Below are 13,387 nucleotides of genomic sequence, written 5' to 3' on the forward strand. Positions count from 1 at the left end.
TTAAATAGGAAAACAACATTGTAAATGTGCAAACACAAACTGCACACAAAAATCCTGGAAATACTCTGTCACTTAACAACACGGGCGATTTTGTAGCGAGCGTTGGCAGTAAGTCTTGCCACAGCAGGAGCTTTGCGTTGCTTTTAGGTGTGCCTTAAGGCAGAGGGAAATTTGGGGGAAGGATGTAGAGCTGCAACAATCCTTTGGTAGTCCAAGAAGCATCAGAGAGTCATGGGTGCCAGTGTCTCTGGACCTGTCTCAGACGCAGTGTCCAGATACTTTGTGGGACTGATCAATGCACGGTACGTCAAGCAAAGAGATGCAGCCTGCGGAGCCCGTTCCCCGTCGACGTGCCTGCCCAGCTGCCCCGCGTACCCATCTTGGCCCGTACCCTGCATCCTGCTGGCACACAGAGGGCTGTGGTCGTTCTTGCTGCTGCACCAGGTTGCTGGAGTGGGAAGGAGGTTTGCTGACCTCATGGGGCAGCCTCCTCCAGAGCTACAGCCGTGCGTGTTTAACGCCATGCAGATGTGAGGTCCTCTGCTTGGTTTTATATTTGAAAAGTCTCGCCATGACAAGGATGTAGGACAAAATGCTGCTACCAATGCATAGTGTTTGAAGTGCTACTGCTGTGAACAAATAATGGTATCCTTAGTAATTAAGAAATTAATTAATGACTTGTTTAATTACAGAACTTGTTTTATGTTGGCACTCATCCACTTGCATTCCAATTAGTGAATCTCATCCAAAATGAGTGAATTTGCTCCAGGAAGAGAAATTCAGTGCTTAACATTCTAAACAACACTGGATCCTTCCCTCCCGCTCTTACCTGCGCCCTCCCCCAAACCTGGCTGGTTGTGGCAGGAGCATCCCCACCACCAGCGCTCCCCAGCCTGCAGCACAAGAAGGGTTTGTGGACCCAGCATTCATCACGGCTGAAGCAGTGTAAATGGCCCACCGCCTGCAGGGGGGTGTTTCACTGAATCACTGTTGTTCTCCAGCAAGGGGCCGAGGACTGAATAGCCTTGAGAGGGATGAAGCTTCTTGCTGGGGCACTGATGGAGTGACTCTGGGAAGCCCAAACTGCAGCTGCCCGGCTCCTCCTGGTAACAAAAGAACCTCATTGTACAAAGCTGTCAGTCAGGCATTCCCCCCACACACACACCAGAATGTTCCTCCTTTTTAATCTCATTTATAGGGTCTTATCCCAGTATATCTGGGCACTGATTCAACATCAGAACTAGTGTTAAAAAAAAAAAAGACCCAATAATAAAGAGATTAGTCATGCTGCCAGCAGGAGAAACATGCTGGGCAAGAGAAAAAGAGTTGCAGGAGCTGTGTGTAATTTTGCTTCATTGTGTTTCACTTCTCAGATTTGCTGAATCAGCGTCTCTACTGGGTAGACTCCAAATTGCATTCGCTGTCCTGCATTGATTTCAATGGCAGCAACAGAAAAGTTCTGATCTCTTCTGTTGACGACCTGAGCCATCCTTTTGGCTTAGCAGTGTTTGAGGTAAGAGTCAGAAACGGATGCAGAACAGACTGGAGACTGCAAGAGGTCTCAAAGCTCTTCTTGATTAAAAGCTCTGCCTTCTGCATAGCACAGAAAGCTCAGCGAGGGCATTCGCTGCTATAGAAACCGATTAACCTGGTGTGGGTTCAGTGGGGAAAATTGTTTTCTGTAGCCCTTAATCAGAATCGATGCGTTGTCTCATGCTTCTACCTCATGTAGCACCAGTGCATCCGTGAGGGGCAGGTGGTGCCCAGCACAACACCTCCCACAGAGCTGGAAAATGTGGGATGGGATTTCCTCAATGATTTGAATTGAGCCAACTGTCCGTGTAAAGTCCAAAACTGTTAGCAGGGGAATGGAGGAGCCACTTACTGTGCTCAGCAGGTGGGACAGCCATTCACTGAGTGACACTGCAACGTCTGTCATCTTTTAGAAGTCGGACATAGAGGGGAGCTGCCTGGGCTCAGAGGAACCTCTCAGCCTGCAGCAGAGCGCTCTGCTGGTCTCAGCAGCTTTGTTTCACACCCTCTTTGCATACCTGCTCTGCATTTTCTGGTGCCAGCAGAATCCACAGGGGAGGATGGACCCTTAAACTTTGCTGCCTTGGCTGGCTATTTCTGTTGTCCACCCCAGCATCTGCAGAAGCCCCGTTAGAAAGGTTTTCACCTGTCTGAGGATTCTCAAGGCTTCAGCTGGGAGAATCTGTGCCAGCAGAGCGCTGGCAGGGCTCCCCCTGCAGTCACTGTGCCCCGGTGCATTGCTGAGGCTGGGCACTTGGCATTGAAAAGGTGCTTGTTCACCTCGTTCTGAAAGGGTCAGGTAATTCTCTTTCAGGCTGAACTGCTCCAGCTAGGACACATAAACCCTGCCACGCATCAGAGAAACTTCCTTGTCCAAAAACAAGGTGGCTGTGATCCTACAAAGACAATAAGACTGTTTTCACAAAGGCGTTAGGCTTCCAGCTCCCTCTTGAGCATGTTCCATTGAAAACCCCAGCAGTCTTGTAGATTCAGTGCTCTCATGTAATTCGGTGTCACACTGCAGCCTTATTAAGAGCAGGGCAGTAATTAAATAATACAGTTCAGATCCTCAGATGTCATCAAGGAAGGACTAAGTCCTGCTGAGATCTGCAGAAATTAGTCCATAAATGGGTATCCACATTTCTGCCATTAGTTTATACACAGCTACCCCGTGGTAGGGCCCAGGGCTAACGGCTTCTTTGCAGATTGTGTCTCATGCTAAGCACGCGTTCAAACCTCTGCATTCCCCATCCTGTCTCAGGAGTACTCCAGGGGTATGGAAGACATAATTCAAATCCCTGTGGTGCCTGGGTGGAAGCAGAGAGACAATCCAGCCCTTCCTCCCCTGGTAGAGGACGGCCAAGTATGACTGGCCTGGGACAATGAAGTCTTCTCTCTTGTAGCTGAGCTCCTTTCTGTCATTATTTTAGTGATTATGGGAACAAAAGCTTCAACTTTGGCACCTCACTCTAGGTAAGCTACAGCACAGAAAGGTGTCAGGTTGGCTCCCTGTCAAGGCATGTGTCACAGCCTCCTTTCTTTTCTCTTCATTTCGCTTAACTGGGTTGGCTTTTGACTCGGCAAACCCCTCCACCTTAAAACCCTTCTTCCTCCTGCGCAATGTTCGTGATACCTAGGCAGCTAACTTTGGGCAGGGGTTTCCCCAAGGCATCACTGCTCTTCAGTTTTATCCTGATCAGCAATGTTTGGAAGGATCTCCTGGGTTATTTAACCTCTCTACACCCTCCTAATCTGAGTGGCTGCTTAGAATAACAGCCAACCTGTTTGCTTTTGATAATTTGCCCTTGTTCTCCAGCAGCGTGGCTTTCCTTACTGAAATATATGTTGTCGTTAGCAGGCAGCAGCATACGTAGCTGAGCAAGCAGCTAAATACTGTTTGCAATGCCTGAGTAGGTCCCCGACCAGTTATTTTGTACCTTCCATCATAGTGTGCCATGCAAAAGAGACTAATCATAGAAGAGAAACGGATACTCATCTTCCAGGTGTGCCGTAGGCACTGGCCTCTTCGTAGATACCTGCTTAATGCAGGTCTTATCTTTGGAAAGGAGAAAAAAATCAGCAGAGGTAACAGAAGTTTCTGGAATGGCCCTCTGGTTCTGCTCATGACCCACCTTGTCTTTAAAAAAAAGCTGGTTCAGAAATAGAATGGATGCAACTCTCCTGTACTTCACCAAATTGCTGCTCCCTTGTCTCAGTCTTGTAGCTACTCATAATTACTAAGCACTTCATAAACATGCAGGATTGCTGTACTTTTAAACATTAGAAATGACAATGTCCAAAAAAAAGAAAAAAACTGCAGGTAGAAGTCACATGAACTGAAGGTGCCCCTACGTAGGAACACAGTGTGATGACTTGGTGACTACTGGAGTTTAATCCAGCTGGATTTGAGCAGGGTCAGGCCAGAAATCCTGTGCATTTCCTGCAGGACAGAGTGTTCTGGACCGACCTGGAGAATGAAGCAATCTTCAGCGCAAACAGGCTGAATGGCTTGGACATCTCCGTTTTGGCAGAAAATCTCAACAATCCTCATGACATTGTGGTATTTCACGAATTAAAGCAGCCCAAAGGTAAGACGCATCCTTGGAGTATATGCATGGCCCTAAATCAGGTTTATGTAGTTTGTAAATGAAATGCTTTCTGATGGTTCTTGATGAGAGGGAAGGCACAGGTAATAATGGGAAATCAATGCCTTAGGTTTGAAGTTCCTCGTAATTAATTCAGCAGCAGCATTTATTGAAAAGTCTGGTGTTTAATTAGCATCTTTGGTAACAGTGAGTTACTCTCATCACTGTGATGCTTGCCGTTCATTATATATTTGGGCAGGTTTTATAGTAGTCTGTAAGGTTTCACTCCAAACTGTAAAGATGATTAAGTAGCCCAATTAATTGAGGTAGGGAGTGGAAGAGAGCCTTCTTAGAGGACCTGGTATTTCTTTGCCAAGAACAAGAAATAAATAATGAGAAAAATACCTCGTCTTTTCTTCCATCCCTGAACAGCTCCGGATTCCTGTGAGCTCAGCCCCCAGCCAAACGGAGGCTGCGAGTATTTGTGTCTCCCTGCGCCTCAGATCTCTCCCCACTCTCCCAAGTACACGTGTGCCTGTCCTGACAGCATGTCGCTGGGTCCTGACATGAAAAAATGCTACAAAGGTAAATACAGCCACGCCGCTGTTGCGCTATTCCAACAAAGTCATGCTTGGAGTGAAAGTATTTCCTGGTGGTGGGACACAAACGTTAGCTTTTGTATTCCACAGACTTGCTGCCTTGAAAGCATAACCAGGAAAAGATACAGCACAAAGAGGAAAAAAGGGATAAGGCCCAGCACAAGAAGTGGGAATGGTCAATAAATCATTAAAATTTGGCACGTTATTGCCCTGTAGATTCTGGATCTAGAGAGGCCACAGTCACTGCTGACAATGTCCTGAAGAGACGGGTGGTTTCAGCGTAGTTTTCCCTAACATGCAGATAGTTCCTGGTGCAAATTCACTGTCTTCTGAGGTACTGAAAAAGCCCCTAAGTTTTGGAACTCTTTAACTACCTTCCATCCAGAATACCTCATTACCATTAATAAATAAAGCTTGACTTCAGGAAATCATTTCTGTAGCTTTAGGCAGAGAACTGTCGCTAGCCTGGCTACCTGATAAATAGAATTGGAATTTGCTTTCTGCTTCTACTCAGTACTAACGCAAGAATCCGGCCCAGGTTTATATCACCATTTGTGATTTGCTTTGTGTACTTACTTTTACCGAATCACACTGTTGCTCTTGCTTTTCAGATCTTCCAACTACTTCAACTACTGTACTGGTTTCTACAACCGCAACATCCCGAACTGCCGGTACCACGACCATCGTGACTGTAATTGGCAGTGCCAATAACACCACTGAAGCCATCCCCAAAGCTGCATCAGAAGCTACGGTTACCACCCCGAGTTTTCATTTACCGTCCACCACACCCATCCTGATAGATTCTGAGATGACCACTGGAAACAGCAACTTATCACAGCACTGTAAGAGAATGCGCTTCCTCTTTTCTTTTTCTATATATACTGCATCACACAAACTCCTGCGCTGGTGGGAGACCTGACCGACCGTCTGAGCTATGAACGGGTCAGATGCAGGCACATCCTGCTGCACAGCGGGAGGAGTCAGGTGCTCTTTCTGGAGACATCTGCGTTGCGATGGCTGATGCGATTCCAGCCGCTCAGGATGTTGAGGAATTTAGGTCGTTTTTTCATCCAACACACATGAAACAGACTCTAGAGGTCAGGCCCCAAGAGTTCAAACTACTCCTTGACTTGTGCCTAATACCAGTTCATCCCAGCTTTGGTGCTGTTTGTAGCACTGCATACCGTAATATGGATGATTCCATAGGGGCTTCACCTATTTTAATTCGTTATTTAATTATTAATGGTCTCCAGCACAAGTTGTGGGTGAAAAATGCCTCTGGTCCACCTTCAGCCCTGCTGGGTGTTTGGCATTACTGCAGCCCAAGACAGGCTGCACTGTTGTTCCTGTGCCCTGAGCCTTGACATACGTTTGAAGTTTTCCGTGACATGTGAGATACGTATCCCAAGGGAGAGCGCCAACAGACTCTCCAAAGCTCACCCTACACAATGAGCGTGTAATGAAACGTCAGCGTACTGTCTCAGGGCTAACAGGTGACCCCTCTAGATCGTGCTGCCAAGGCAAAGCAGAAAAGCTGAACTGCTTTTCGGGGGGGGGAAAAAAAGTAGTCCAGAGAGAAGACTTCACTCTCTGGGACTGTCATGATGCAAGACCTCAAACAGAGCTGGATTGCTTTAAAAACAGTAAAATACTTTTTCCCCTCTAAACGTTTCACTGAGCAAGATAGGCAGTTTCCATTGCACCTGGAAAGCAAAACTAAGCCATCCCAGTTTGACTGAGGCGCCTCTTTGTAGGAACAGCAACGCAGCACACTCTGTACTGCATGTGGGAAGCAGAATCCAGTTTCTAAAATTCATTCTTCTGAGTTCTTTTTGTGCAAATTTCTTTCAAATGCAGTAATTAACTTTTCAAGAAGCCACAGAAGCAAGGTGCTTTAATTGCCCACATTTGAAGTAGTCTGGCTTATTATGAAGTAAATAACTATGTAATAGAACAGCCTGCCACAGGGAAGTATTTAAAAGGATAAATTGCCTTTTAAGATCCATGAACTGGTATATCAAAAGAGCTCCCTCTCTCAATTCCTGATGTTTTAGCAAAAATAAATTTTCTGTGCCGATCCACTATTATAAGAGTTCAGAGCAAACATTTTTAAGTATTATATATCTTGAAAGGTATATTGATTTTTTTATTATTATTATTATTTTTCCCTGTAATTGTTTCTTTCCCTTGTAAGTATATCGTGTTTTGGGGTCACCCTTGCATGCTGAGGCAGACCGCAGCAGTGAGTGATGTATGTGTTGACTAACTCCTTAGCTGTAAATAACTACAAAAATAATTTAAAAAAAAAAAAAAAGCTATGCAGATGGCTTTGAACTACATACTTTTTCTGACAGCTCAATAAATCATTAATTGTGCGAGTACTAGAAAGTGTTCTGCTGTGGATTCTTAAGAGCGCTATTCACCATCCCCTGACCCGTGCATGGAATTGCTATTAAATGTCACGTTTTGTGAAACTAGCGTCCTTGTTTGCACTTGAAAATTAGAGGCACAAGTGCAGTCACTGACTCGTTTCTGGCCAGAGCTTCGCTCTCTGACAACGCTGCACTGAGCACATCCCTTAACTGGCCGCGCTCTCCTGGTGCGTGGTTTGCCATCCTACGAGGGCAGCAGCACCTCGGGGCCAGGCTCTTTATCGTTCCAAAGAAGACACAGTTCAGCTTCGCTCAGGTTTGTGCGTACGTGCTTTTTGTCTTCTCCATAATAACATTATTACAAAACTTCTCATAAACTCTTTGAGTACAGAAGCTTTCTCATGGGCAGAACAACATGGTTACTAACATAAAACATTCTTTAGACGTGGCTTTAAAACCAGCAAATTAATTAAATGTTTGGAACTACTTCTCTAATTACAGATGCCAATAGTGACCAAGGCTTTGATTCCACTGTGACAGCAGCTGTTATTGGAATTGTCATTCCTGTCGGTAAGCTGATTTGATTTAACCTTTGCAGGAGATCATACCAAAATGCTACTGGAAATACCCTCCTCTGACTTCCAGGGTTGGGGGTGGGAAAGAGAACAGGAACTGGTGAAATGGGGAAAAGTAGCCTGGCTTGGAGAAAATTGTGCAAGGGTGGATATCTGTGTGGGAACACCCCAGCAGATTCATGACCTCCCACAACACTGGCTAACAGCCCTTGTATTTGCCTTCCTTCAGTGGTCATTGGCTTGCTGTGCATGGGGGGATACCTCATCTGGAGAAACTGGAAACGGAAGAATACTAAAAGCATGAATTTTGATAATCCGGTGTACAGGAAGACAACAGAAGAGGAAGATGAAGACGAAATCCACATTGGGCGGACTGCCCAAATTGGACATGTCTACCCAGCAGTAAGTATCTGTGGAAACTGCGGAACCAGAAGGTTAATTTTGTTGAGAGCTGAGGTACAGAATTATCTCCAGCCGATTACAGGGTTGGTTATTTGCCATATAATAGCAAGAAACAGAACTTCTTTAACAATCATTGAATAGGCAGAAGCCTAAACTTCTAGGCAGCTCATGCAGTTCTCTTGAAATACAGTCGTCTATATAATAAGATTGTGTTCAAATGCAGAGTGATTGTCCTAAGCACTGTGCCTAAGTAAGCCTGCTTTGCGCTTGCTGGCTATCTCAAGAGCTCAGTATGTGACAGCTATTACTTACTTATCCTCCACTGGATTCCATTGTATCTGTGCTCAGGCTGCTACCGAGCGTCTAAACTACCCTCAGGATAACTTCAGTTTCTCTACAAACCAGGGAGGATATTTTTTTGTATAATACAACAGTGTAAAGCAGAGTCAGATTCTTCACAGGGAGGCATGAATGATGTTCTGTAAGAGGTTACGGAAATCTGCCTTGGCAAGATCAAGCTTTACAAAAAGCAAACACTTGTTTTGATAGCAAGTCCTGCGTACGCAAAAGGGAGAGAACCTGTTGTGCATGGCACGTTGTAGAGGAGCCTCCTTCCCAGCAGCGGCCCTGGCGAGGTGAAGCGCTGGCTGTGACAGCTGCATTGTGTTGTTAGAAGAGAGCGTAAAGATCGGTAAGTAATGAGTGAAGGCAACGTAGCTTCTACAGGCAGGCACACAGGTAATGCTCTACGTTATCTGCAGATCCTGCTAAAGGTCACACCAGAGCAGGTGTCATCCCTCACAAGGAACTTCATCCATGTGATACACAAGTGAAATAAACTTTCCAGCACCTCTTTAATAACACTTGAGCGAGCGACCCCATTTAGGGGCAAAAAAATCGGCGCATAAAGTTGATCTGTCACCAGTACAGTGGGGAGGACAACGAGTTTTTTAACAAGAAACACAAATTAGCAACAGTATCTCAAGTCACAAATTTTCTGAAGTGTGGGGTTTTTCTTCCTTCACAGCGCGTAGCATTAAGCTTAGAAGACGACGGGTTGCCATGAGGATGACACTGCTGCTCCGAACAACACACTGAACAAATCTGCTTTGGATTACAGAACCTGCTGCTTCTTTTTAAGCGTTATTTATGTTGCAGAAGGGTAACCACAAAGTTATAATGAACTGCAAACATCCAAAGGATGTGAGAGTTTTGTATGTATAATCTTTTATACACATTTTAACTTGTTGCACTACCCATTTGTGATAGTGAATAAGCGACAGCTGAGCTACTAACTCAACGTACATAACCAGCCAGGCTGAAGGTTCGGTAGCTACTGCTTTATTTTAAGACTATATTTATAGATATTTTTTTGTAAATATGTTGAATATGCTTTGTGGCTATCCATCAACATAAGTAAAACAAATTCTGTACAGGCAGTTTAGAAATATTTATTAACAAAACCTGAATTATAGGATCTGTTCTGTAAATATCGTAGAGGGGTGAGAGTATTTATTTTTTGTATGTTTGGCTTGCTGTGCATAGATTATCTGTGTATATATCTATCTAGACTAGATAGATATATAGGCATATAAATATATACATATATATAAAAATATATACATATATTTTAAAACTACTAGCCTACATTTATGAAAATTAGAGATAATTGAATTTTTACAGGATGTTTGAGACGTTTGCTTTGAAATCTAAAGACACTAAGTAAGAAAGAGCTGTACTGTGAGAGAGCGGACAAACGGAGCGCTCCCCTAACGAGGCTCCTGTTTTCCAAGCTGGCTCCTAAGGGTTGCTTTCCCATTTTCCAGTCTACCCAGCAGGATTCATCTGCAGTGCTTCATCTGAAGAGCTTTTGTTTACAGCATTTCAGTCAGGAGAAACTCCTACTGCACACATTTTTTTGTTTTGTATTGTTACTTTTTACAGCTTGGTACAAATTTGATTTAGGTTTTTTGTTTGTTTCTAAATGTAAATCTAAAGGCTTTTCCCCACTGGGAATCCTGCACCTCTCAAACGAGCTTAGAATTAGCAGAAACAAAGATTTTAGCCATTTACTTCCCTGTACACCCAACGGGAACACTCTCACCCGGCTCATCAGGGAAAAAAACCCAACACAGTAATAAAAGTAAATCCCTTCCCTCCTTGCCCTTTTCCCCTTCGCCCACTGACCAGGAGTCCAGATTCAGGAGGCGCTCGCCGTGGGGCAGTGTCTTAGCTCACCGTATGCAGAATTCTTTGAAGCGCAGCGGCTGCCATCCAAATTACTGCAGTGGAACCACCCACGCCACGCTGGATCTCCCGTACCGCAGAGCACTAGGCAAGGAGGTTAAAGGAGGTTAAAAACCCGCAGCCTCACCAGTGCCTTTGGCTGGGTCATCCCTCATCCTTGCAGGAAGAACGCAGTTTTTTCTCTGCTCGTTATTCTGTAAGATTCCCCAGGAATTCTGCGGGAAGTTAATGCACTCACCTGCCACTGCTAACAGACCAGCACCTCCCTGAGCTGTACCGAAACGCAGAGAAATCTTCCCAGCGTTCTCACATCAGTCCGAGCTTCTGTATTCAAGCAAGCAGAAGAAACTCAGCCTGAAAAGGTTTGGGGTTTTTTTCCATTTGTTCTTCTTCCTTTTAGAATAAATTCACAGTGTAATGTGAGCTGGAAGTTGATTCTTGCCCAAGAAAAGAAAGTAAGTGTCTGCGGCCCTAGTCTGCATTACAAACATCTTGCGTACTCTCAGAATACTTTGTGGCCTGCATAGACTTTACATAAATAATCAAGCATCCTTCTAGTCAAATTTTAGATTTTATGGCAGTGAAAAAATGATTGAGCTACCCAATTCTTGTTTTAAGGTGTGAAGCTCCATTTCTACAAATCCATGCACTGTGTGCATGAAGGAGAAAACTGAGGACAGGCTGTATGTGCTAACACTGTAACTAACAGACAAATGTAAATATATTTGGAAGTTCTACAGTTTTGATACTTTTTTAAGAACACATACACACAAACAAACCTGTACAAACCATGTATAAAAGGCTGCAGGTTTTTTCAGACCATTGTAAATGACTCTGTGTGCAGTGCTGATTTCAACTTTACAGATTTGTAACTACTGAGAAGTCAAACACCAAATTTGTTTTTTAAGAAATTAATTATTTTAAATAATGGTTCAGATTGTTAGGATGATATTTAACATTGTAATCATTTCTGATCTCTGTCTTGTCATATTGAAGTTCGGTCGGAGTAAGTTCTTGCTTGGTGCCTTTTGTGTTTCAGTTTTTATGTTACGGACAAAAGGACCGGGGGGGGGCGGGATCTGCTCTGTGTAACTCTTGCTGTACTCACACCGATACGGATTACTGAAAACCAAATGAACACATTTGTAAAACAGTGCACTGTTTCTATAGAAAGATTAAATTTTTTATCTGGGACTACTGAACCTAATTAGAGTGCTTAAAATGCTGTGCTAGACCTGGGACTGTATAATGTGAGTTTTCCTTGACTGTTAATTGTGGGACTGGGGAATGCCGGCGTGTAACTCAGCTGTTCTCAGTACAGCTGCACAAAAATTAACAGACCGTTTGGTTCTGAATTCTCTTTCTCTGCCGCTTTGGTTTGGATCATCGTCAGATCCCATGGGAAACAGCACCAGGTTTGTTATTTCCTTGAGCTGCACAATTAGATCAGTGATGTACCCAAAGTGCGTAAACCTGCCAGCAGCACACGTACACTAGTCCTTACGCGCTGGGAGAAAATGCCTCAGAAGTGAATGGCACATCCAACAAAACGGGTGCAGCTTTTAACCCCAGCTGTTACATGTTGGACTACTCAAGGCCTAGCTGCAAACCACTGAATTTCTTTGTACAGTTTTTGGTAAAGCGTATCTACTGAGGCTGAAAAACTTGTTACAGCCAATTATGCACTCTCTTGCTATCCTGACAAAAACCCCACAGAAATAGTGCTGCTCTTGGAATCACAACAGGCAGCCCTGAGTTGTTGTGGGGTTTTTTTTTAAAAAAAAAAAAACAAACATACAAATCATCTCTTTGATGGAAATAAAGCTGAAATGAGATCCGCTGCACTAGAAGGACAGCTTCAGCTGGAGACACAAGGGAGTCAGAGCTCAATGTGCAGTTAGCTTGCTCTCTCTTCCCCGCCCCTGAAATCCTAGACAAAAAACAAGGATACTGTGAACGAGGAAGGACGTCTGGAGGCCTTTTCCAAAATGGATGGACGGTTTGGGTCCCGTGTGAACTCTGTGCGCCACTTCCCTGTGCAGAGAGACGCCCAAGCAGGCAGTCAAAGGCTTGACTTCTCTCCTGTGAGTTATGGCCGTGTGTCCCGTGGCCTGTCTTTGTGGGAAGTCTGTGTGTAACTTGACTTGGAATTCAAGTTACCAGCCAGGGGAATGAACTGTCCACAACTACAGGTATTATCCATTGACACGTACCTCTCGGACGCCAGGACAACCAAACCCTGCGTCAGATGACCCTGCTCTTTCCTACCCCAGGTAAGCTGCTGGATGTACTCAAAGAAGCATTAGAAATCAGAGCGCTGAAGACAACACCGCCTTTCGCTGTCATGTGTGGTTACAACGCCTGGGGAAGCCGTGCATGTATTGAAAGGCAATTTCAGTCAGCGTTTGTCCCTAAAGGAACGCTGCCAAGCAGCTAACGCTTTTCAGACACAGTTATTACCAAAGTAATATGGAGTCATGCACTGGTAAATACTGGTGGGTTAATTTTCTATTTAACTGAAAATAGATTTTTCATACTTTAAAATATTTTTCCATTCCAGTTAATTATTTTAGTGGGGCAAATATGGTAGCAAATAGAAAAACTGACCAAAAAAAAAAAAAAAATCTGTCCAGGTCTGACTAGAGAGGAAAGCACAACTGAAAAGAAGCAAAAGAGCCTCATCAGAGAGTCGCAGACCTGGCTGGGGCATCGAGATATGCCTGCTAAAACAACTTCCCTTTTCCTCCCCCTTTTTTTGACTCTGTACAGCACTAGCAATAAAATTCTGTTATTTTTTTTGTTTCACTTTTTACACATAGTAACTGTACAGTCTGAGGTAATCCACACTAACACTGTGCTGCCTACTGTCATTAAGGTGCTGTACAACTGCTCGTACGCATATAAATCCCTTCAGTGTTTATGTAACGCAGTCACCTGTCTGCCTGCTGCAGGAGTACGTATGCAGCGCTTCCTCACACCGAGCTTGTTCTCCATCCAGTCAGTCCTTCAGCTGTGTGAAACACCTTTAAAGCTGCCTTCCTAATTTACATCCGTGCCTTCAAGAAGGGAGCTAT

The 13,387-nt window shown here is 44.3% G+C and overlaps 1 protein-coding gene across 4 annotated transcripts in view; it reads left to right on the forward strand.

Annotated features, from left to right (window-relative positions):
- LRP8 (LDL receptor related protein 8) overlaps positions 1 to 11,501 on the forward strand; it is a 198,359-nt gene extending 186,858 nt beyond the window's left edge. For 2 of the 4 annotated variants that reach the window (XR_012764382.1, XR_012764383.1), the window contains 8 exons: positions 1,374 to 1,513; positions 3,980 to 4,121; positions 4,551 to 4,703; positions 5,329 to 5,559; positions 7,591 to 7,659; positions 7,894 to 8,066; positions 8,616 to 8,757; positions 9,094 to 11,501. Coding sequence is in view for 2 of the 4 variants with exons in the window: in XM_075424452.1 (XP_075280567.1) it covers positions 1,374 to 1,513; positions 3,980 to 4,121; positions 4,551 to 4,703; positions 5,329 to 5,559; positions 7,591 to 7,659; positions 7,894 to 8,066; positions 9,094 to 9,132 (947 nt within the window). In the remaining 2 variants the exon portion in view is untranslated. The remainder of the gene's footprint in view (positions 1 to 1,373; positions 1,514 to 3,979; positions 4,122 to 4,550; positions 4,704 to 5,328; positions 5,560 to 7,590; positions 7,660 to 7,893; positions 8,067 to 8,615; positions 8,758 to 9,093) is intronic. The other 2 variants (XM_075424452.1, XM_075424453.1) reach the window with 1 other exon arrangement.
- The last annotated feature ends 1,886 nt before the right edge of the window (positions 11,502 to 13,387 follow it).

This window comes from Opisthocomus hoazin, chromosome 6 (genome assembly GCF_030867145.1).
Source record: "Opisthocomus hoazin isolate bOpiHoa1 chromosome 6, bOpiHoa1.hap1, whole genome shotgun sequence".
Classification (NCBI taxonomy): domain Eukaryota; kingdom Metazoa; phylum Chordata; class Aves; order Opisthocomiformes; family Opisthocomidae; genus Opisthocomus; species Opisthocomus hoazin.